Source organism: Pollachius pollachius (genome assembly GCF_949987615.1).
Source record: "Pollachius pollachius genome assembly, chromosome: 15".
Lineage (NCBI taxonomy): Eukaryota > Metazoa > Chordata > Actinopteri > Gadiformes > Gadidae > Pollachius > Pollachius pollachius.
The window spans coordinates 8,103,438-8,128,276 of record NC_136948.1 but is presented as its reverse complement, the minus strand read 5'-3'; the positions used below and the strand labels follow the sequence as shown (position 1 = coordinate 8,128,276).

At 43.4% G+C, this 24,839-nt stretch overlaps 2 protein-coding genes across 2 annotated transcripts; one reads left to right on the top strand and one right to left on the bottom strand.

The window, feature by feature from the left end:
* Positions 1-87: 87 nt before the first annotated feature.
* On the top strand, positions 88-10,928 carry LOC307086903 (DNA polymerase epsilon subunit 2-like; the record flags this gene model as incomplete). The annotated part of the gene is made up of 31 exons (XM_079752249.1): positions 88-164; positions 409-509; positions 597-672; positions 1,129-1,206; positions 1,295-1,388; positions 1,535-1,609; positions 1,708-1,791; positions 1,867-1,923; positions 2,180-2,228; positions 2,328-2,400; positions 2,786-2,958; positions 3,227-3,316; positions 3,414-3,468; positions 3,983-4,042; positions 4,132-4,209; positions 4,615-4,723; positions 5,093-5,269; positions 5,377-5,448; positions 6,664-7,026; positions 7,147-7,226; positions 7,314-7,431; positions 7,613-7,725; positions 8,238-8,322; positions 8,443-8,526; positions 8,803-8,883; positions 8,967-9,025; positions 9,297-9,406; positions 9,800-9,872; positions 10,205-10,292; positions 10,385-10,437; positions 10,805-10,928. The coding sequence occupies exons 1-31, from the start codon at positions 94-96 to the stop codon at positions 10,926-10,928; spliced, it is 3,003 nt and encodes a 1,000-aa protein (XP_079608375.1). The 5' UTR covers positions 88-93.
* Position 10,929: 1 nt separating this feature from the next.
* Positions 10,930-24,599, bottom strand: nemf (nuclear export mediator factor). The gene is made up of 32 exons (XM_079751917.1): positions 24,441-24,599; positions 24,260-24,328; positions 24,007-24,109; positions 23,747-23,872; positions 23,471-23,619; positions 23,086-23,153; positions 22,851-22,940; positions 22,573-22,643; positions 22,409-22,479; positions 22,215-22,290; positions 21,866-22,006; positions 21,342-21,550; positions 20,310-20,492; positions 20,156-20,219; positions 19,939-20,027; positions 19,741-19,844; positions 19,585-19,647; positions 19,242-19,354; positions 18,724-18,781; positions 18,570-18,628; positions 16,974-17,094; positions 16,408-16,645; positions 16,127-16,169; positions 15,626-15,675; positions 15,230-15,389; positions 13,298-13,375; positions 12,806-12,970; positions 12,647-12,682; positions 12,352-12,458; positions 12,223-12,266; positions 12,052-12,131; positions 10,930-11,821 (listed from the first exon to the last, which is right to left on the bottom strand). The coding sequence occupies exons 1-32, from the start codon at positions 24,497-24,499 to the stop codon at positions 11,744-11,746; spliced, it is 3,165 nt and encodes a 1,054-aa protein (XP_079608043.1). The 5' UTR covers positions 24,500-24,599; the 3' UTR covers positions 10,930-11,743.
* Positions 24,600-24,839: the final 240 nt, after the last annotated feature.

The following is a 24,839-nucleotide window of genomic DNA, read 5'->3' as shown; positions in this document are numbered from 1 at the left end:
AACAGCAGAGGACTGCAGAGCGGAAGTGATGAAACACAAGAGGAAGCGCGTATTTAGCGCCAAAGCTTGAGTCGGTAGCCGGAGCCTGTAAACATGGAGGTTCTTCGCAAAATCAAGACAAAAGTTTCCGCAGACTTCAAGATGAGAGGACTCATGCTTCGCCCGTATGTATTCTATTAGCTGCCGTTATTTTGATATGTTTTCTCATTAAAGAAGGAATTTCACCAAGAGTATCCCACAATGACAGCTTTAAATGGTGGCAATAATGCTTTCTACACAATCCATTCAACTGCGTGACACCTCTATTATTGTATCCGCCGCTATAGACATATCAATAGTTGTTGATGTATGGGGTTGGTGTTTTTATATCAGTATTAAAAATGTTCATGGAATTTTCCATTATTATAGAGACGCTAGTAAATATCTTGTGGAAGTCCTGGAGTCTGTCAATCCCGACGAGTTGGAGGATGTTATTGAAAAGATATTGGATGCTGTGGAAAAGCAGCCACGTAAGTCTAGACTCTCAATGATTTGTCTTAAATATGTATGCATTTGTGATTGTGTATATAATGATGTCCAAATTTGCATTGCAACAGTTTCCTCTTCTATGATCGAGCTGAGTGTCATGGAAACTGCTGTTCAGGACTGCAGTCAGTCGTGTGATGAAAACATGTAGGTCAATGTTATTCTTTCATGTAATTAATTTATATTACTTGAATGTTATCATTGATACTAGTGGTATCAAAACCCAGTGGGGATCTTCACACTGCTTACAAATTATAGTTGAGTTTTTTACCAGAAATCCTGATTACCCAATTAATAATACAATGTACATATTGTGCCGTTGCTAAAGCTGAATATCTTTGCAGATAGCAAACACAATATAAGATTGCATTAGATTGCACCCGGAGATGAATATAATAATGAACTTACTGGTCTAATCCAATATTAATAATGCTGTAACAATTACAAAGTAATTGTATAAAAAAATGACACGTTGACATTACATTGTTACAAAAGAAAATACATCACTCACTATAAGGCAGTGGCCATTACAGTGACAACTATCCTTCATCCCCAAATGCATTGATTTAAAATGATGCCCTGTGAATTGATTTCTATGTACAGAGACAATGTGTTCAACATCATTGGCGCGTTTGATGTGCCCAGATATATCTACAGTGTGGAGCGGAAGAAATTTGTACCGTAAGTTAATAATTTCACTAATGATGTCCATTCAATTGATCAGGTTACCGTTGACTTATATTTTTACCTTTGACCATGTCCCACTCAGCATCAATATGACCAAGCATCCAGCTCCCAGTCTGTGTGGTGTGGCAAGGGACAAGGCTGAGCTTTTCAGAGAACGCTACACCATCCTACAACAGGTTTGAATTCATTCAGTCTCTTTATATGTGTGTTTGCGTTGCTATATATGCCATCTCGAACGTCTGGTATCTATTGGCTCTGCAGTTAAAAAAATGGTTTATTATCCATGCTATCAATGTAAGTACATATTTTTGTTTATTTCTAGCGAACACATCGACATGAGCTCTTTACCCCACCGGCGATAGGCTCTGCTGTCGACGAGAGTAGAAACAAGTTCCAGGTAATAATCCCAAATACAATAGGTTTTGCTGATTGATGGTCATCGCCTTTATTTCATTCAAATGCAGTGAACTGTAGTTCTGTTGCTGTACTGTTTAGCTGAAAACCGTTGAGGCGCTCTTGGGCAGCACAGCCAAACTGGGAGAGGTCATTGTGCTGGGGATGATCACGCAGCTGAAGGAGGTAGGCAACTGACACCGGTCTAGTCTCACTTCAAGTAAAATATACAGGCGCTAATATTAATCTATTCTTTGTTAGGGTAAATTCTTCCTTGAGGACCTTACTGGTACCGTACAGCTGGACATGTCCAAAGCAATATCCTTTTTCCACATGCCAGAACTAAAAATCTTTTTGTAGTTTAAAATTGTCTGTCAACATGATATTTAGGCTTGTGAAACTCGCAACTTACATTAACCGATGTAAGTCGCTTTGCATAAAAGCGTCTGCTAAATGCCCTAATTGTAATTGTAATGTTGTTGTTTATTAATTATTATTTCTGAATCATCAATAATAATAATAGTTCATTATTTCCATGCTATCAATGTAAGCACACACTTAACCCTGCCTATACCAGTTCCATAATGGCCTGTACACAGAATCCTGCTTTGTGCTAGCAGAGGGTGAGTAGAAACCACCCAACTTCATATTATGGTCAAGGCGATGAACCCTATTTGTGTTTTTTATAAGCATTAGCTGATGTTTTACTTTGTCTCCTAAAGGCTGGTATGAGGACTCGTTGTTCCATGTAAATGCCTTTGGCTTCCCACCAACAGAACCTTCTTCAACGACAAGGTTGGTACTGGTTCATTTTAAACCAAAATTAATTAAAATCAGTTTTATTTTTAATAAAAATTATTATTTGGCCAAGATGGCTCTTTAATTCATACTGTCAAAAGGGAACATATTATGAAAACGACTTTTCCTGGGATTTGGGGTGTTGTTTTGGGTCTCTGGGGCTCCCACACGAATACAAATTTTGAAATAAGTCCATGCATGATTTTTTGAGTGAGATATGCATTTCTGAAAGTACCCCGCCTACAGTTACCAAACGAGCGAGTCAGTTTTGGCGCCCCCTCCTACGTAGGAAGGGGGCACACTTGAATATTACCTCCCACTTCCCCACCCCCCTCCAATCAGAGCTTAGTCAAAACTGTAAAGTGTGTTATTTTACCTCCAGAGCTTACTATGGAAACTTGAACTTCTTTGGTGGCCCGTCAACCACGTCAGTCAAAGCGTCTGCGAAGCTGAAGCAATTGGAAGATGAGAATGAGGACGCCATGTTTGTAGTCCTATCTGATGTGTGGCTGGATAGTGTTGAGGTGATGGAGAAAATTCACACCATGTTCTCAGGTACTCGTTTTGATTGTATGACTTTATATAAGATATGTATTTTATTAAAATGAATATTTGTATTGTCTTATTTACACATTTTAGTAAGAAAGTCAAGTCAACCACTCCAACATGCACCGAAGCATACTTTTTCTGTGTTTAAGGTTTTTGGAGTCAAAGGGTTGAAGAAGCCACATTACAATCATGAGAATGAAATTTTTTGATAGAAACCTATTGTGTGTGTGTGTGTGTGTGTGTGTGTGTGTGTGTGTGTGTTTTTGTGCTGTAGGCTATGCTACAGTGCCTCCTACCTGTTTCATCTTTTGTGGAAACTTCTCCTCTGCTCCCTATGGGAAAACACAGATCAAATCACTCAAAGGTGAGCGAGATGAATAATCGAATAGGTAATTAAATATTGTATAGTATAGCCTTTGAGAGATGCAATAAAGGGAAGTGACAATACACTCTGTTTTCAGAATCTTTGAAGACTCTTGCTGATGCAATCTGCTCCTATCCCAGCATTCACACCAGGTATTGTAGGTTTGAAATTAAAGGGGACATATCATACCACCAGGTGTGAGTGTGATTAGCCATCACAAGCCGTTTTCAAAATGTGCAGCATTGTGACATCACAGGTGGGCGTGTCCACCTAGATGTGTGACGGATAGATGAGCAGTGTTTGCTAGTCTACTGGGTAGGCTGGTAGACTGATCTATCCAGCATACATCTAGATGGACACGCCCACCTGTGATGTCACAATGCTGCACATTTTCAAACCTGCTTGTAATGGCTAATCACACTCACACCTGGTGGTATGATATGTCCCCTTTAACATAAATTTCTCTTCCTATTATGGTTTATATTGGGTGCATATCAGAGGAAGGTTAGCCAGTAACAATTTCAGCCTACACCAGCGAAACTCAGTCATACCAAAATCTGTTGATTGTAGACGACATATCAATAAATAGCTTCTTAAGGGAGCTCCTGTGTGATATATACTGTATAAATACAATATCATTTATATTCATTTATCTTCAACCCACAGTAGCCGCTTCATCTTCGTACCAGGTCCTGAAGACCCGGGCCCCAGCACAATTTTACCACGGTAAACATTTCGACGTCATTATCTGTTGGATTGAATGACAAATGTTTTTCGTGAACGTCTAAACACTGCATGCTTTTTCTTCTTCCCAGGCCTCCGTTGGCTGACCACATCACGGAGGACTTCCGAGAGAGGATTCCCTTCTCTGTGTTCACCACCAACCCATGCAGGTAGAATTATGGGAGCTTACAGGATTCTTTCAAATACACACACACGAAACAAGGTCACTGGTTATATTGGTGGTTATCAGACACCAGTTTACATCATGAATCCCATGGCTACTCTATTGACTATCAACATCTTTACTTCAAATATGTCAGCTGTGAAGTTAAAGAGCAAATTGCTTATTATAATGCTCATAACAGTTACACAACGACGGTATTAAAAGGTATCATAAAGTTGGCGTGGGGATGACACGCCCCGCCTCTTTCCAGCCGAAAACACATTTCTTTAAATCACATAGTGTTCAAATTCAATCTGAAACAGTGGGTCCATTGACTCTTTAACTGATACCGATGCAGTGATTCCGGCCACTGGTTGGTAGTTGCTGAGAATGATACCTTACGGGTTGGCAGGATTCAGTACTGCAGCCAGGAGATTGTGATCATCAGGGAGGACCTAGTTAACAAGATGGGCCGAAACTGTGTACGCATGCCGACCAACAGCCTGGACATCCCTAACCATGTGAGTAGCGGCGTCCTCCCGCTCTGTGTGTAACTTGGTGGCCCAAAGCACATTGTTAGCAGACGGGAAGAAATGGTTTTCAGAGACTACAAATTAAAATTGAATCGCAAGTGGGATGAGTTGTATCTGTCCCTATCAAATAAACACTAACTTACTCATTTGAATTAAAATAAAGACAAACTATTTACTATTCATTCATATACTCAGTGAGCAGAACATTTTGCATAAATGTCTTTGATTAATTAATGAACAGGTAGGTGCAGGTAGACTGTGGCTACCGGGGTTCAAACACTGAGCCCCCCCCCCCCCCCCCCGTTCCTGGTGGGTGTCGTGACATGTGCTGTGCCTGGTTCTTCGTCTGTCTTTTAGTTTGTGAAGACGATCCTCTCCCAGGGCCACCTGACACCCCTGCCCCTGTACGTGAGCCCCGTGTTCTGGGCGTACGACTACGCGCTGCGGGTCTACCCAGTCCCCGACGTCATCATCTTTGCAGACAAGTACGACCCCTTCAACATCACCAACGCAGACTGCCTCTGCATCAACCCGGTAGAGAAACCCCCACTTTTGTCTTCTTTTTGAACCAGCTGTACTCGGTTGACATATCGTTGGTGATTCTGTATTTGTATTGATTTATAATTACTTTATTATAACAGGGTTCATTTCCAAGGAGTGGCTTCACATTCAAAGTGTATTACCCTTCGAACAGGACTGTTGAGGACAGGTGGGTTGGATTGTCTCTCTCTTTTTGGTATTTTCGTGTTTTAATAAAAATAAAATATTTATAATTGATAGGCTATCTTTGTATTATGAGGCTAATGTTGTATCTATTTTGTTGCAGCAAACTTCAGGGACTCTAAGGATTTGGATTTGCAACGGGATCTGCTGGCGTCTGTTTTATTCCTACTTTGTAAAATGTGTCCAACTTTAATATTTTAATATGTGTGTACCTTTTTTATGTAAAATAACTAATAAAGGTTTAAATTCCTAATGTGACATTGTCCAGCTTTTTACTGGTATAGTAAAAACAAGTACTGAGTATTTTTTTTTAAAAACGTATTTTAGAATGTATATTTAATGACCTTTGAGGAACATCAATAATAAGGCTCATTGTTTTCCCTTGTTATCATTGTTATCCCTTGTACCCCAGTTCTCATAGTTCTAATAAAAAATTGACACGCAACACATATATTGACATAGACGCAACCACCCTGGCCCCGCCCCGAACGCGATTCGAAAAAATGAACGGTATGGGCGCCGCCTACTGACATACATTTTTGTTGAAACTATTTGTGTGTATAATAGCCGATTCATTCTGTTGGAATTATGTTGGTCTACTTAATAACATGTTATATTGGACGGTGGAAAAAATAACGAACGACCGAAAGGTAATTCTTGCTTTGACCTTTCAAAAATGGCGTATTAAGGGGGTCCGTGTTTACAACTTCCGGCCGTGCCCCCGGAATTTCTCGACCTCACATTTATGGCGTGTTGCTATTGAAAATTGAAGAGAAAAACAAATATTTCTAAGGTAAGCCTATACATTTAAAATGTTCATTAATAGTACATTGTTCATACAATGCAGTTCATACAATTCAGTGCAGTATTAATGTAATGGCAAACGTGTCAGCCTGAAACGGATGCTTTGCTTGCTTTGAAATAATAAACCATGGTATATTCGCATATGGACAGCTGCTCATACTAATTATCTAACTTGCCTTACTAGCCAGACAGGATATTTATGAAAACTACACAATTAAAATGGAAAATAAACGCAATTCCTTCGTGAACTGCTAATCATGCGTTCATTATTCCGTAAACAAGGGAATGTGTTAGTTAGGGCAACAATATTGAGTGTTTATAGCCAGATGGCAGATTGGACCTCATAGAAATTATGTCTTTGTTCTTTTTCCTTCATATCTAGGTGGCTCCGTCATTTATAGACACCCACGAGTGGGTGTCCTGACCTGTTCGAAACCCTTTTCTTTCGGACCAGTAAGGAATCACAAGTCATAGTTGTTGGACTCGCCGAGTCCAAGACCGAGATGGACGAGGAAATGGGCGAAGATTTGCCTGCAAGAGAGGAGGAAGATGAGGAATCGGAGGGAGATGAGGAATTTGACTGGATTGTAGAAAATGACGGCGATGATGATGATGAAGAAGATGATGACGTTGAAGAAGAAGAAGACGATGATCCCATTGTAACTGAACAGTCAGAGAACTTTGAGGTCAACACTCCGCCAGAACGCAGTGGCCATATAGCAGTAGTAGATAGAAACTGCATGTATGTTTGGGGTGGTTACAAGGTAAGTTTCCTATATTTGGAAGATGTAATAGCACATACTTGTTTGACATATGTAGCTATATTGCTCATTGGCAGCCACTTTCGAATAGTTATGATGCATCATTCTTTGTTGTCAAACAAGAATGCTGTCAACCATGGATTCTTTGACCTGTACTTGCCAAGAAATGAGCTCTGGGAATACAACATGGAGACCGGAGTATGGTAAAAGAAAAATAAATTCCTAACCTTGCAATCCAAATGGATACAGAACAGAAATGGCTGTTATTGAAAAGAATAATCTGTTTACAGGACAAAGCGTATAACTGGAGGTAACCTCTTCACATCGATGTCTGGCAGCTGCGGGGTGTGTGTGAACGGAGTCCTCTATCTGTTCGCAGGGCACTATGCCAGGGGAAACATCAACAGGGTACCGTCTCTATGTTATCCCTGTGTTACTGTCTCGGTACAATATACAGATTTATAGAACTGCTTGTTGAGCCAACTGGATTAAAGGACAGGGCTGTTGGTAACTCAGCCTAACGCCTTGTATTCAGTGCTACTTCTTGTCTTACTAATATATTACTATTATGTAATGTCTTCCTGTCCAGATCTTCTGTCTGAACCTTAGAGCATCCCTCCTCATCTGGGAGGAAATGAAGGATCTGAAGGGAGTCCCTCCATCTTGCAAGGATAAGCTAGGTTGCTGGGTCCAGAAGAACAAGTATGAACTGGAGACTGGGATCAGTGTTGTTTTTATTTGTTAAAGGGGATGTGAACCCGAAACAGTTATTTTTGGTTATGTGTCTTGTATGATCATCAACATAGCATTCTATGCCATTTGGACACTTCTCGTATGCCAGGGTTTGTGTTGCATTTCCTGTACAACATCGCTCATTATAGCTCTCACACACAATGCAGCCCCTCCTTCCAAGAACTCTCAGCCCGATCCTATTTTTGTTTGGATTCGAGCTAAAACCGGGCGTTCACTTTAACAAAAAAAAAACAATTTTAGGTTAGTTTGCAAAAGACGCCTCCTTCTCTAGGTTAAATAACATATGTCAACTTATGCTATTGCATACGTTACCTGTTATTAGGCAGATTATGCTTACTGAATCACCTACTGATCAGCGTTGATGCAACACACCTGTGCTGAAGCTAAATTGAAGAGGAGGCCAGGGAGCTGGCAACCCTGTCCCAGAATGAATTTCTTTTAATTTCTCATGATTTTTACAGGCTGATATTTTTCGGAGGTTATGGTTATGCACCACAAGGACAGCATCTGGGAACATTTGAATATGACGTATCCTCGTCATTGGGGGTGAGTGTTTGACACATTACCATGTTCCATGTTTTGTATTAGAAGAAAAAAATGCTTCAAATAAAAAACAGTATACCAACATGGTCATGCTTTTGCTTTACATTTTCTGTGCTTTTTTAGTGGAACAGCCCCAGTCGAGGCTGGAACAACCACATCCACATTCTGGACCTGGAGACGTCCACGTGGAGCCAGCCCATAACTAAGGTGAACACCTTCTAATGTGCACACAGTCTTCATGACTATACTTAACCTCTCAAGAGCTGTGGGCCCCCACAATTCCCAGAATGCTTCTGAACCTCTGGAGAATTCAAAAAATGTGGATGAGGGTCGGTTATTCTGACAGACCCATGTAGATAGTTTTGCCGTCGGCCTAACATTTTACATCCACCTGATTCCACCATTCGTGGAATCTGGGGGAAACCGAAGTTGTATATTTGAAATGCAGCTCTTTGAACTCTCTCCCCCCCCTCTGCCTCATAGGGCAACACCCCGTCTCCAAGGGCCGCCCACGCCTGTGCCACGGTGGGCAACAGAGGCTACGTGTTTGGAGGACGATACAAGGTACAAAATAGCCGGTTTGATTTATGAATATGAATGCTCGTTTAGCTGCTGTATGGACGTTGACACGTGTTTCATGTCCACAGAACTTCAGGCTAAACGACCTGTACTACATCGAAATGGACTCCTGGGAGTGGCACGAGATGTAAGCAATCAGCGGAAAAAGAGAACATTATAAATGCCCGGCGGAATAAATGGAAACCCGAGGCGAAAAACCCGAGCTCTGCAGTTGGTGTGGCTCATTGAATAACATGGGAGGGGCTTGATGGGCAGATGCACTTTACGTTTGTGCTTTGCTGCGTGTCAGACTGGCCGTTTATGAGTTCAGGGTTTACTTTTTTATTTTTTATTGTATGCTAAAAACCTGTAAAGTGACCCACGTCCCGTTTCCTCGTCTCCTTCCTGTGACCTCACAGGAGTGTCCCCGCCGGGGGTCCCTCGGGGCGGTCCTGGCACTCCTTCACCCCCGTGTCAGAAGATCACGTCTTCCTCTTTGGGGGCTTCACCACGGAGAGGGAGACACTGAGTGAGTCAGAGCCCGGAGAATGAGATTTGTCCCCCGAGGTGGACAACCTAAAGGCACGGTTATGGTTCCACGTCGACGCAACGCAATGACCACGCAGACGCTCCGGCGCAGTCGTGAACCTGTTTTGGTTCTGCGTCGGGTTTTAGTGAGCGGACCAATCGGAGCCCTTGCTGCTGTGTCGCATCAACGCAAGGTTACAATTTTTGGGAGGCGCACGTCAGGCCCTTGCGGTGGACGCAAGGAGGATCTGCAAGGATGTAATAGGTCCCTAAACGCCCTTGCATTTCATTGACGTGAAACCATAACTAAGCCTTTACTAAGGAGCTGCTTGTGTATATATAACTACCTACTGGCGGTACTCCCTAGAGAGACTAACCCATATGTATTCCCCAGGTGACGGATGGCTTTACTGTGCCAGTAAGAACGAGTGGAAGCCTTTCACACACAGTCACACAGAGAGCCCCAGGTAAGCGTCTGGTGGCGTGTTGGTTTGCGTGTGTATACAGCATGTGAGATGGAAAGGATGTTTGACATGGGCAGGTTTTCTGATTATAAAATACACTTCTTGTTCCTGGGTTTCGACCGACTTGTAAATGGGATATAATGGGTGATGCTTTTGGGTCTGTCAAACTGTATATAAGTGTTTGTTTTGTATCGGGTGTATTTCAGTTTTGCTCTAATGCATTTCAATGTATTGTCCAAGTCATCTTTTTAGACAATTTATAGATATTGGGATGTGGTGAGTGTATTGGTGTGCCTCTATGATCCATCGTGTTTATGTGTCTCTGCATCGCCCAGGCTTTGGCACACGGCGTGTTCGGGTGCAGATGGGGAGGTGTTTGTGTTCGGTGGCTGTGCAAACAACCTGCTATCGCATCAAAGAGCTGTGAGTTGAGCTGAACATTCTGCCTAATACCACATGAAATCCGTAGAAAATACTCATACCTTTTTATAACGGCATGTGTTTCAATCAAACAGGCCCACAGCAATGAGCTGCTGATCTTCAACGTGCAACCAAAATCGCTTCTCCGGTGAGTTGATTTTCGTCCCTTTCTTTGGGCTATTTACGTCCTCCTCATAATCTTCAAACCACTTATCCGGGGTCGGGTAGCAGCTCTAGCAGGGGGCCCCAGACTTCCCTTTCCAGGGGCCACATTGATCAGCTCTGACTGGGGAATCCCAAGGCGTTCCCAGACCAGTGTTGAGACATAATCTCTCCAGCCAGTCCTGGGTCTTCCCAGAGGTCTCCTCCCCAGGCTGTTAACCTCATATTTCATGTTATGAATGTCCCCTGCAAACTTGGTTTGCTTTCGAGTCATATCATGAACATCATCCCAAAAACATCCATCAATCAACACGTCTCTTTACAAGAGGTGCGTCCGTCCGTCTGTCCTCCAGGTACTGCATGCAGGTGGCTCTCATGCACAGGGAGCGTCTGGCCGGTTCCTGGGACTGCCTTCCCAAGCACCTGCTGCACAACCTCCAGCAGAGAGTGGGCCGCGTCAACACCCCAGGCTCATAGTCCAGGAATACGCGGCCCAGCCACCCCCGATAAAGATGGCAATTCTGTGCGCCGCATACCCATGAATGCCTGCCATAGCATGTCCTTACCTCCACACCAGTGGGGCACATACCAAATTCGGCAATTCTATCCCTCAGAAATTGGCTGTAACAATCATTGAGGCACCCATAGACCGCTGGCTATTCGATGTGCTTCAGAGACCGTCAATGCGGTTTGTAAGTATTTGCATTGCGATGGTCGAGATTTAAATTAATGGTTTCAACTGTTATTCAGAGTGAAACGTCCCTTTAAAGCTAAAATTGCAATATTGATTTTTGGTGACAGTAAAGTACTGAGCATGTTAATCTTGTATATATTGTAATTTATATTGTTTTGCAATGTGGTTTGTGCTTGTGTTTTAAGGGCATTTTGCCATCTTAGAAGTTATTGAATACAGCTTAATCCCTTAACTTGTTTTCAAAAGGCTCTTGTAGCATTTCATCTGGGAATTATGTAGCTTGGTAGGTAGTTGACGTTGGGCCATGTTGCACTGAAACTTCCTCGGTTTTCTCTTTATCATTACTACAATGCAGAACACATTGTATAAAACCTATTTAAAATGTTGTAGTCGAGAAAAAAATAAACTCAAACGATTTTGTATTGTTAATTTAGCATGGTTTTTATTTGAAAAGAACACACATTCCATCTCAGATTTAGAAAAAATGAAAGCTGACCCTCAGGGTCTAAAAGAAACCAACCAGTCTGTTTATCTATCCTCTATAAATTACAATTAAAATACTCAAGGCTCAAACTGATCCAAATTCTCCTTTTGATTCTCATTTCCTCTTGGCAGCAAGTAGGTTTGGTGCAGATACTTTAACTTTCCCAGGCATGTTCCTTGACAGGTCCGTATCCTGCAACACACAGTATCCCGGTTACAAGATGAACATTTACTTAGAGACCACTAAAGTTTCCTCTTAATTAAAAAGGAGTGTAAATACAACAAAAAGCAAACTGGCATATACTGTAAAGACTTGAAACCTGTCTATTCCTGTTCAAGAAAAGGGCTTAAAGTAAAATCGGTTTAGCAAGTGTTTAGAATATTCTTTTTATGTTTAAAACTGGAAGTAGTCTTCAAACCAACCTTGACGCTGCGGAACAGGTCCTTCTCTCTCACTGTGACCTCCCTGGCTTTCATGAAGCTGAGGACTGCAGTGCGCGCAGCTGAAAGAACACCACATCCAAGGGTTGTAATTTATACATCGCACTCAAAAGTCCAAAAATCATTCAGAAACAACAAAGAACTGATCCCTACCTTTGCCCTTCTTTTGGGCGCCTGGCGTCAATTTCACCTTATGCCTGCAGACAAACCACCAAAGGATTATAAAATTAATGTGAACATCTCCCCATGTGATGAAGTGTCGTCTGGTAGTGTACGACATACTTGTAGTTGGAGAGGGCGGTGTAGGGTGCACAGACGGGCACAGCAAACAGCAGCACGTCCTCTGCATGGGGCTGGCCAGTCAGAGAGGTGAGGAGATTCTCTGCTTCCTGGTCACACACCAAACGAGTACACACACGCAGTCAGAGAAGACACCAGACAGCTTTACATGAAGATCAATCTACGCGGCTACAATAAACATTTCCCATTCATGCAGAGTACAAGGATATTAACAGTGAGTACGTCATGCTTTCTGTGGGGTTTCACTTAAGTACAGAAAACTGAGGGGGAAACCCACCTCTGCTCCGGGGTTGTCCTGGTCCACCTCATCGTCCTGTAAGAGTGTCACCAGACTCATTTTTTAAATCTCACGTGGAAAGCATAACTTTCCTCTGAATGTTGCTGATAGCACTCAACACATTTGAGATTGAGTCAAGGATTCTCAAGGGGTTCTCACCTTGTCCTCTGGTTCGGCGGGCTCCCCTGGGTCCTCCCCCTCGGCACACACCTCTATCCTCACCGGTGGCGCCGCAACACGGGGTTTCTGGGGTCCTCTTTTGACCGGCTCATCTTTCCCCTTCTTGCCCTTCTTCCCTTTCTCCTCCTTGGCAGAGCCAGCGGACTAGTGACGACCCAAAGTGGTTAAGTTATCACCTATCGCCATCACCGTGAACCTGGGACTGTTTCAGGCTTCAGCCTGTTATAACATGTGAACAATTTAGAAATATTTTGTCCATGCAAAGGATGAAGGGTTTTATGTTAACTTAAAATGACAACGTGTAGCTAAATGTGTCAATAAGGGTTTCCCGCAGTAAATGTGTAGGTTAAGGTGATAGGGTGGGGTCGTCTTAGTTAAGACGGCAGGCGTGTGTTGCTCGGGTGGCCTCCTAAGCTGTAAAGGGCTGTGGGAAACCCTGGTGTATATGCACGATTTGGGCATTGCTCTCACCCCCAGCAGCTTCATCATCAGCTCCTTGTCCTCTTCGTCCTGGTCCCTGTACTTCTCCTTGATCTTCTTGAGCTTGTTCTAAAAATACATGACAAAAGGGAGGGGTAAAATGATGCCACTGACATCCAGAATTATAGACCGGTATCTCTTCTTTCATTCCTCTCTAAAACATTGGAACGTGCCGTCGCTAACCAACTGTCCTCCTATCTCTCATCTAGCAACCTGCTTGACCCTCACCAGTCAGGCTTCAAAAAAGCACACTCCACTGAGACGGCTCTCCTCGCGGTGACTGAGTCCCTCCGGGCGGCCAGAGCCTCGTCCCTCTCATCGGTTCTCATTCTCCTTGACTTGTCTGCAGCATTTGACACTGTGAACCACCAGATCCTCCTCGCCACTCTCGCCGAGCTTGGCATAGCTGAATCTGCCCTTTCCTGGTTCACGTCCTACCTGATGAATCGCACTTATCAGGTAACATGGAATGGCTCCTTGTCCAAACCTTGCACGCTTGATACAGGTGTCCCTCAAGGCTCGGTGCTGGGGCCTCTTCTGTTCTCCCTCTACACCAGATCTCTGGGCTCTGTAATTACATCCCACGGCTTTTCCTATCACTGCTATGCTGACGACACTCAGCTACTTCTCTCCTTTCCTTAATCTGACAAAGCCCTGATTGCAACACGCATATCTGAATGTCTGGCAGAAGTCAGCACCTGGACAACTGCCCATCACCTGAGGCTTAACCTCAACAAGACTGAGCTCCTCCTAATACCAGGGAAAGATTGCCCACACATGGACTTACTGGTCACTGTTGAGAACATCACTGTATCTCCTTCTCCAACTGCCAAAAACCTTGGTGTAGTGTTGGACAATCAGTTGTGCTGCACCGCAAACATCACTGCGGTGGCCCGGTCCTGCAGATTTGCACTTTACAACATCCGCAGGATCCAGCCCTTCCTCACAAGGGAAGCAGCTCAGCTTCTAGTCCAATCACTGGTCATCTCCCGCCTCGACTACTGCAACTCGCTCCTGGCTGGACTCCCTGCCTCTGCGATTAAACCCTTGCAGCGCATCCAGAATGCGGCAGCGCGCCTCGTGTTCAACCTACCAAAGTTATCACATGTAACCCCCCTCTTCCGAGACCTCCACTGGCTCCCTGTAATAGCTCGCATCAGATTCAAGATGATGGTACTGGCATACAAGGCAGTCGATGGAACTGCCCCTGCCTACCTCCAAGCATTAATAAAGCCACACACCCCAGCTCGATCCCTCCGTTCAACTACCTCAGCTGGACGTCTGGTACCGCCATCGCTAAGAGCAAGCAAAGGTCGATCAGCAAAGTCACAACTTTTCTCTGTTTTGGGACCTCAGTGGTGGAACGAGCTCCCTACCGAAGTCAGGACCGCAGAGTCGCTCACCAGCTTCCGCAAAAGACTCAAAACTCACCTGTTCAGAGTTCATCTCGACTCTGCATAGAAACCAATGCACAGTCACCATTGAATGTTGTACGTCCTGGCACTTGTACATTACACTTATTCAAGGTACTTAATTGTGTAGCATCTACAATAGCTGCTATCGCTGCTTTATACGGGGAATGGGTTAGCCTAGCGATTGTAATACTTGCACTTGGTTCTATGAACGTCTTTACTGTACCGACAGCGATATTTTGTTTCACTTCTTATGACAAATGTACTTATTGTAACAAATGCACTTATTGTAAGTCGCTTTGCATAAAAGCGTCTGCTAAATGCCCTAAATGTAAATGTAAAATGGGTAAAACAATTGTAACTTTCAATATTAACATTCCACTGTCATCTGTAAAAAAAACTAGAAAAGACACAGTACTCGCTGTTAAACGCGACGAGAAACCACACAACCTTGAGCCGTACGTTCCACTCTACGTACTCTCTTCACCGGAACGTAATGTTACGCTCTGACCTTTTGACCCCTCTTGGGGGGTTCCTGGGCGAATGCTGTAGCGCCTCCTCCTCCCTTATTCTCCTGGCTGGTGGCCCGGACAGCAGGGGAACTGTCTGTCTTCTTCTCCTCCTCCTCTCCCTTAGCCTCACCATCCTTCTGCTTCTTCTTCTTCTCTTCCCTGATGGCACACAGAGAGGCAACAAAAACAACCCGTTTCATAAACCACTGTTTCTATAGGCAAATCTGAGCCAAAACATGTTCATAAACATGTCCCCTGATACATTATGATAACCAACCACCAACAATATTTCTGTAGTAAAGCCTGATTGTAGGAGTTGGTCAGGAATGGTCAGTGTTTATGCATCATGGTTAATTGGCCGTGTTCAGTGTCTTGTTTGCGTTCCAATAGCTCACCTCCTCTGCTTGGCGGTCATGTGCTTTCTGCCCATGGCATCCGCATCAACCTGGAGACAAACATTTAGATCAGTGGTTCCTAACCTTGGGGTCTGGACCCCACTCAATGTCGCCTGATGTGCACATTATTAGGTCGCGAGAGACAACTGACTTATAAAAGATAAATTTGATGGTAGATTGACTAAAACATAATTAAAAAGATTTGAAAGGTCTCATAAAAATATGATATATGTACACAAAGAGACTAAACAACACACAAGCCATTTACCACTAATCAAACTCAATGATGTGTATTGTGGAAGCAGATGAAAGTCTTGGATGCATTAATCTGACCTAAAAATAAGGTTCCAGCCCAATAAGCTTGTGAACCACTGCTTAGTGCTTAGTTAAAGGCAGTAGAAAAACTCATGCTACTGTTACAGTGCCATCTAATGCAATATTTTATAGTATGTTAGGTATACTTGAAGGTTTAGGGATTTATGACTGAGATAAACCAATCACCTGGATGGTCTCTTCTTTTGGGAAAATGGTTATAGCAACAGGCCTGGCAGGGACAAAACATAACAAATATGTTAAAAAACAATTTAGTGCAGTGAAAACATTTCATTACTCTCGGCTTCGACACCCCTATAACCCATCAGTGATAGATAAAGTACAGTATAATCTCCTCTACTTAAATAGCTGGTAGGGGCTAGCCACCTGGTTTGGGTGTACTTTGTACAAAGATGCATTTTACACTACATTTCCCCACGTTGAGACTAAGCTACACCAGTGAAGTGCACCTGCCGGGCTGTAAGTGGGAGAGAGATATGGTGGTGTCTGGAAAGCAGATGTCGTCTTCATTCTCCTCGACTTCCACTACTCCCTCCCCCTCCTCCTCTTCTTCCTCCTCCGCCTCCTCCTCCTTGACGCCCTCCTTCTCCTCCTCAGGGATAAGTGGAAGCTCTTTTGGAGCTGCTTCTCCCAGCTTCTCTCCTTCTCCTCCCTCCTCCCCCTCTCCTTCGTTGCTGCTGTCGTCCCCTAGAAAGAGGCAAGGAGCAGAGACAACTTATGATGAGCTCATGGGGGAAATCTGTGCCGGTTTCTTAATTAATTAACACTTAATTGATCCCAAAGGAAATTGGTTTCCCAGTGGCATTCAAAGATGTAAAATGAAAGCAGAGAGAAGATACATCAAATAAAAAGGCAAAAGTTAAAAAGTAATAAGAACAGTACAAAAAAAGTGAATCAACATTATGTACAACAGAGGGTCAATAAGAGCAACTCCTTAGCTAAGGCCCCCGTATCACTATGCTAGGAACCAGAGAGCTTTGTGGACCCCTGCGTTGCCCCTGGTTGTGGCCGTTACCAATCAACTCCTCCCCATCCTCTAGCAGTTCCGCCGCACTGGACGTCTCCGCCTCCATGTCCTCATCGACAGTCTTCACCTTCCTCTCCCCTCGGTGCCTGAACACACTCTGCTCGTCCACCTGCACAAGAGGGCCAGGGAGACATGGGTTCTGATGGGGCTTGTGCAGCAGTTGGCAGAGAATGGACAGCAAGAATAGACCCACAGAGAGAGAATACACAGAGAGAATAGAACCACAGAGAGAGTAGACAAAGAGAGAATAGAACCACTTAGAGCAGGTCTGCCCAATTTGGGGCCCGATTTTATTTGGCCCGCGCCTTACCCACTGTATATATTATTGTTTTCCGCCATCAGCGCTTGGAATCTGCGCTCGCTCTCATTGAATATTATTTATTGGTGCACTTCCATTCCTGACCCTAGAATAACATTGTGATACATTGGTGGCGCTGTTGAGCTCCTATCCTGTTCAGCCGCCTCCCACATATTTGACTAAATATACTGAAAAATTAAAATTTTGGCCCACGAGCCCCCCCACGATTACATTTTGGCCCTCCACTGGGAAGAATTTGGGCCCCCCTGACACAGAGAATAGAGATAGAGAGAGAATAGAACCAAAGAGAGAATAGAACCACAGAGAGAATAGAACCACAGAGAGAGAATAGACAGAGAGAATAGAGCCACAGAGAGAGAATAGACAGAGAGAATAGAACCACAGAGAGAGTAGACAAAGAGAGAATAGAACCACAGAGAGAGAGTAGACAGAGAGAATAGAACCACAGAGAGAATAGACAGAGAATAGAACCACAGAGAGAATAGACAAAGAGAGAAGAGAACCACAGAGAGCGAATAGACAGAGAGAATAGAACCACAGAGAGAGAATAGACAGAGAGAATAGAACCAAAGAGAGAATAGAACCACAGAGAAAGAATAGACAGAGAGAATAGAACCACAGAGAGAGAATAGAAAGAGAATAGAGCCACAGAGAGAATAGACAGAGAGAGAATAGAACCAAAGAGAGAATAGAACCAAAGAGAGAATAGAACCACAGAGAGAATAGACAAAGAGAGAATAGAACCACAGAGAGAGAATAGACAGAAAGAATAGAACCAAAGAGAGAATAGACAAAGAGAGAATAGAACCACAGCGAGAATAGACAAAGAGAGAATAGAACCACAGAGACAGAATAGACAGAGAGAATAGAACCACAGAGAGAATAGACAAAGAGAGAATAGAACCACAGAGAGAATAGACAGAGACAATAGATCCATAGAGAGAGAATAGACAGAGAGAATAGACCCACAGAGAGAGAATAGACAGAGAGAATAGAACCACAGAGAGAATAGACAAAGAGAGAATAGAACCACATAGAGAATAGACAGAGCGAATAGAACCACAGAGAGAGAATAGACAGAGCGAATAGAACCACAGAGAGAGAATAGACAGAGAGAATAGAACCACAGAGAGAATAGACAAAAAGAGAAAACACACACAGAGAGAATATACACAAAGAATAGACACACCGAGAGAATAGACACACACACACACACACACACACACACACACACAATATTCTTTGTGCTTGCAGGAGGGATTTACCTTGAAGACGAAGCTGAAGCCCATCATTAAATATGACGGTGGCATGTAGTTCTTCTTCCCTGTGGATTAACACATCTTTAGCCTCACTTTCCCCTTGCACTAGAAGTGTATATTAGATGTATAGATAGAGATGAAGAGATTGCGTGACACATACCTCTGATCATAAAACTTCCAGTAGTCAGATACTCTCCAGTGGGAGCCGTTTTGGAGACCTGCCCGTCGTAAAAAAAAAAGGATATTATGAGCAGTGCCATACTGACACTGTTTGATACTGTATGTGCATTGGAGCAGCTATACTTGAAACCTAGAACCCATCTATTCATTAACTCAAACACCTCGCAAGCTACAAACTTAATGATTACCAATTAAAAGTGAAAAACAACATGTGTGCATCTCCTTAAAAGGGCCCCTATTTTACCACCAGGTGTGAGTGTGATTAACCATCACACTCAACAAGTGGGAGTGTCCACTGCTCGATAGATCAGCCTACCAGCCAACCCCTTGGACTGTAGCAACGATCGTACATCTAGGTCGACACTCACACTGAAACGGTTTGTAAGGGCTACTCACACTTAAACCTGGTGGTGAAATAGTGTCCTTTAAAAGCAGCCTGACACAAGCAAACCACAAATGACATCAACGCTACAACCGTAGTGAGCAAGGTGGTCTCACCTGGTGGTGGTGGACCCACCAGGCGCTGGTGATGACCTTGGCGTCCCAGGCAGCACTGTAGCACACAGCCATAGTCCCAGCCTCCGTCAGGCTGCGAGGGGGGATAGGAATCCCTGGAGTATGGAGGAAAATGGTGGAAGAAGTAAATATGAGTACAACAAATAAAGTAAAGCCTATTTTTTTTGAAGAAGAAGTAATGCTAAAATTGGACACTACAAATTAAAGATTTTTTTTTTTATTCCCACATTTAAATGGCAAATTATATCATAAAGCACAATTTCAGCCAATCAGGAAGAGTAACATAGCAATTTTATGAAAGGGAGCTCTGAAAGGGCGGGTCTACCTGATGGATTTTTGATGACACAGCTCGTTGCTCCATGGAGATCAGCGTGAACATAGATGTCACCTAGCAACAGAAGAAGGTCCATGTTTGCCGTTGGGTTTATCCAGTAGAGATATTTGTATTAATAATTAATAAAGAGTGTGGGGCACTTCATACCAGCCCTCAGGTAGCGTTTGACGATCATCTCATTCTGCTGCTGGTCTCTTCCTGCGATCACCAGGTAGTTCTCAGAGCTGATGAACCACAGGAACTTCTCGAACCTTAGAAGAGAACAGGCGGGAAGAACGATTAAACAAAAAGGGCCCCCAGCCTAACTTGATCATCTCCCTCATTTTGTCGTAAAGATGAACTCACCAGTAGACCTTCCTGGCTTTCTGAATCGTGGTCACCGTCTGGACCTCCTTGAGGGTCTTCTTGGTCTTTTTTTCTGCCGATTTAAAAGCCTTGAAACAGAAAAATAACAATATGATAAGGTATTCGTCGGATCTCAAACATTCAACAACATTTTAAAGAACAAGAAGTGTACATGAATTGTAAAAACATTGCCTTCCATTTGTTTGACATCATTCACCTTTTCTGCTGCCTCAACCGTTTTCTGCTCCTTCTTCGCTGCCGTCTTTTTGTGGTCGTAATACCTGAAAACGGGACCAAAAAAAGACATTCATTCCCTCCGTCCCTCACGCGATCCGTGTGGGCGCCATGACGACGTCCGCAGCCAGACATACTTCTTAGCGTTGGCGTAGGCCGACAGGCTGAGATCCACGTCCACCAGCATGGGCTTGTCCTTCTGCATCTTGGTAGCCTGCCCTTTGTCCCTCTTGTTCTTCTTCCCCTTCTGGACCTTCTTCTCTGCCACCTCTTCCTCCTCCTCGTCTGCCTCTTGGTCGTCTTCCACCACATAGGGGTTCCTTACAGGGAATGAGGAGAAGGGTGGGCATATTATACAACTAGTAGTGATACAATATGCGGTTCACTTTCAGGAAAATGCAATTGCCCACTTCCCTTTCTAATAACCTAAATAGACATAAAAATGTAGTTGAACAAATCATTAACGGATAATTGTATTAAATACACAAGTATTACTTATGACAACTCAAATCTATGTTGCTAGGATTGTGGTGGCAACTGGTCTCGTCCCACTAGCCTTGATCTACGAGCCCAAGCAAACAACCCATACAATGACTAATCAACACATTGACCCACACAGAAACAAATGAAAGGGAAACCAACCCACATACATACATGTATGTATGTATGTATGTATGTATGTATGTATGTATGTATGTATGTATGTATGTATGTATGTATGTATGTATGTATGTATGTATGTATGTATGTATGTATACATACGAAACAATGGGGCTCATCTGGAACTTTAAAGAGCACCCTCAACCAACAGCTTATACTACAAATGTTTCTGATTGACTCAATCCAAAATAAATTGGGATTACTTATAAATCATAAATTATATTACATAAAGCTGAAGCAATAAGCGGTAGACGCCAAGAAAATAAACGTAAAAACAGCCTGAAAATCCACGTGATGACTAGCAAAAAAAACCCGTTATAAAGTGCGGAAGTAAATTTAACTAAAGAGGGCGCTGCTTTGAAACCTCATCTACTCAAGACAAACGCTTGATCGGTTAAAGAAACGCATTCAAGTGGGTAGCCCTGCTGTAATGGAGACGCAGACCCCAGCCGTGCTGTCAAACTCGAGTCGAGCCCAACCGGCCCGTGCGTATGGGAGAACGGTCTTACTTCAACAGCATGGTGACGTGGTTGGTCTGCAGCTTCAGCTCCTTGATGGCACAGGCCACGGGGTCCCCAGCCTCCTGCGCCTCCTTGACGATGAGGCCGATCTCGGCCCAGTCCACCTGGTTGGCCAGGGCACTGCGGACCACCTGGAGAGCCCGATCCACCACCGCCAGGTTCATCTCCACCAGCTCCCCCTTCACCCTGTCCACCTCCTGCAGCACACGGAGCGGATACGCAGATGAGCTTGTGGGGAGCGTAACAGGGTTTCCTGTTGCTCGGTGGGACAGCCATTACAAAATATACATATGGAATATGGAAAAATGACACTTTAAGTTGGAACAACTGGCCACAAGGGTGCACGCTCCACTTGTCATTAGTGCCATCAACATTGATATCAATCTAACAAAGTTATTTGTTTATAAACTACCGTTAAGATTATAATCTCTAGGAGTGATATTGTAGAAGATGACATTCTAGGAGTCGGTACATCAGGGTCAGTTGACAGGGCAGTGCACGTATTGACTGACCTGGGCTTGGTGCAGAGCCACCAGCCTGTGCTCATGGTCCTTCTTAACGTTGTCCAGCTTCTTCATGGCCTGTTTCTCCTGTTGCAGGGCCTTCATGTCGATCCTCTGGCCCTCCATCTTAGAGTAGAACTCATCCACTGCCTGTTGGGGAAGAATATCAGGCCACTTTAGTCTCAAAAGCAGGTTGTAATATTTTCGTATTCTACAGATAAATACTACAATCTACCAATAATATATATACTGATATGTATACAACTACCTTACTTAGTTTCCATATGAAGTACATATACAAATAACTTTCCATTTGAAGACAGAAAAAAGACAACAACGTCAAATATTGCATACATACCTTGTCAAATGTGTCAAACTCCAAATGTGGGCCCTTTGCATTCTGAGCAAATAGGAATGGATGAAACTCTTCATACCTGCAAGAAGAAAATATTACTCACGTTTGTTGATTACTAAGGTCAAGTACACTCAGCATATAAACCAACAGCATATAATTCAACATCATATATAAACCACAACGTCAACTGAGCTTACGTGAGCAGTTCCTCGCAGGGTTTGTCTGCAGCTAAGCTTGGCTTCTTCTCACTCTTTTGAATGATGTAACCCTTCAATTTTAAATCAAAAAAGGAGACTGTTATTTAGGAACCGGATACACTTTTCAAACAGAAATACAGAGCAATACGAGTTGGTTGTCTTACTTTTCCTTCGAAGCTTTCAGTTTTCTCCATGTACGTTTCAGCCATCTGCAGGGCTTCCAGGATCTTAGGTGCTATTAAAAAAAAAGGGGGGGGTTAGGGGTGATCTATATATTATGTGCCGGCAATGATGGACAGTCAAACCAATGCACAAATTGCCAAATATATAAGAAAACCTAAAAAGGCCCTGACATACAGAATTCAGATGGCATTTTCACCCCTGTCTTAACTGAGATGTGGTCTCAACTTAAATGTTTCTGGTTGGGAATACCAGCTCATACCTTGAGCAGCGTGTGCTTGGCTGTCCACTTTCACTGCCCCTGATAGACCCACCTCTATCAAACAGTGCTCTATCAGAGTGGCTCCATAGGCTGAGGACAGATAAAATAGACATAAGACAGTCACAAATAACGGAGTTCAACTCACTTGGCTACAATTTATTTGATGTTGAAATGTACATAAATATTCTAGGATTGTGATATGTGGATGTCATCAAGGTGTTTTTAGTCAACTCACGAAGGTGGGGATTAAGGACCCGTTTCACTTGGTCACCATGGGTTGCTTTGGAGAGGACTTCACTCAGTCTATATGACAAAAAGGTGGTTCCGTCACGGCACAACATCCACATGAACAGCCTAGTGGTTGATACATCGGCCAGACAGGCTGCAAGCGATGGAATGAAGACCGTGGATGCTATAACACATTTAGTCATTTACATGTTTGTCCAAAGCGACAAGTGAGTCTGAGATCAATCAAGCATACAATAAATGTATTAGCAACGACAAAAATGTACCAGTGCGAACACGAACACTGTGTAAATGGGTTGGAAAGTGCGATGGAAAAGCTCATGAAAACGTATGGATTCAAATTAGTCCTTTCAGCCACAGGAGCCTCTCATTACCTCTCCAGGCTGATCAGAGCCTCCGGGGGGCGCGCATTCTCCACAGGATACCGCTCTCTCACTGCGATCTTCACATCCTCTACCTCAGCAGTGCGGAACCGCAGCAGATTTAGGATGGTGTATTCATGGTCTGCCAAGATTATGTTGCCCTATAAGGTTTTGTTGAACCAGGTTATATTTCAATGAATGGTAATGAAATTAGCACATCATGACATTGTGCTTCATGTATAACCCATGCCGTTTCTAGGAGATTTATACATCTTTGTGCAATCGTACCCTGTCATAGAGTTCCACGATTAAGTGGTAAGCAGCTTCGTCTGAGCCAAACTGGATGTCAACAATGCGGTCAATTCCAAGCTGCTTCACCTGTGTCAAGCGCCTTGACTTTAGGTGCTTTCGGCACTAAACGGGGGGGCGGGAAACATCACAACAAACTGAATACTTCAATCAAATAAGGAGACATGGTTGGACTCAAAATAATGTATCAAAACAACACAGAGACATTCTGTTTGACTTCAAAAATAGAGGAACCTTACCTTCATAGCAAAGCCAGAAGGCATGTTATTTTTTGGCCATTCAAAGTCTGTAGAGTGAATGCGAACTCCGGACTCAACCAAGAGAATAGCTTTGGTATCAGGCCTGACAAACAGAAACACGTAGATTGTTATGAAAGTATACCATTACATTTATCAAAGGTGAAGCATAGGCCTCCAAGCTTGTAAAGCCATATCTCAATCAAGAACACAAAAAGGACCTTTAGCACAAACATTGGCATGGGATGAACCTTACTTTTGTAGGCGGATGAGATACGTCTTAGTGTCGATGTCATAGACATTGTTGACTCTCATGCCAAGGTAGCTGCAAAATAAGTAAACATATTAACATGAATAATTGTTTCATAACTTTTAGTCATGTTCATTTGGTCACAGATAGCACAGTCAAGGTGTTAGCATAAAGTGTCATAACTTACTTAGCATTTATCTCAGCAATGACTGCCCTAATGTCCACGGTATTGAATCTCGTTTTCATCTTGATTTAATTTCTAGTTGCGATTAAAAGACAACGAACTATTGAAAAGATATCTATATACTACAAGCAAAACATAAGGTGAACATTTCAAGCCCTGCTCATGCCTTGCACCAGAGCAACGCGCAGGCGAATACTACACATGCGCAGTCGTGTCTATACTACGGAAAGCCTGATGCAACAAAATTATGCCTTATGGCACGATTCTCCATCACTCTGGCACGAGTGTATGAAAACATATTTATTTCCATGCGCGTAACCCTATCGTGTATGAGTCTTTCGTGCACATATATGACGAGGAGCACATCATATGCCTGCACACATGCACGTGCATGACACCTGC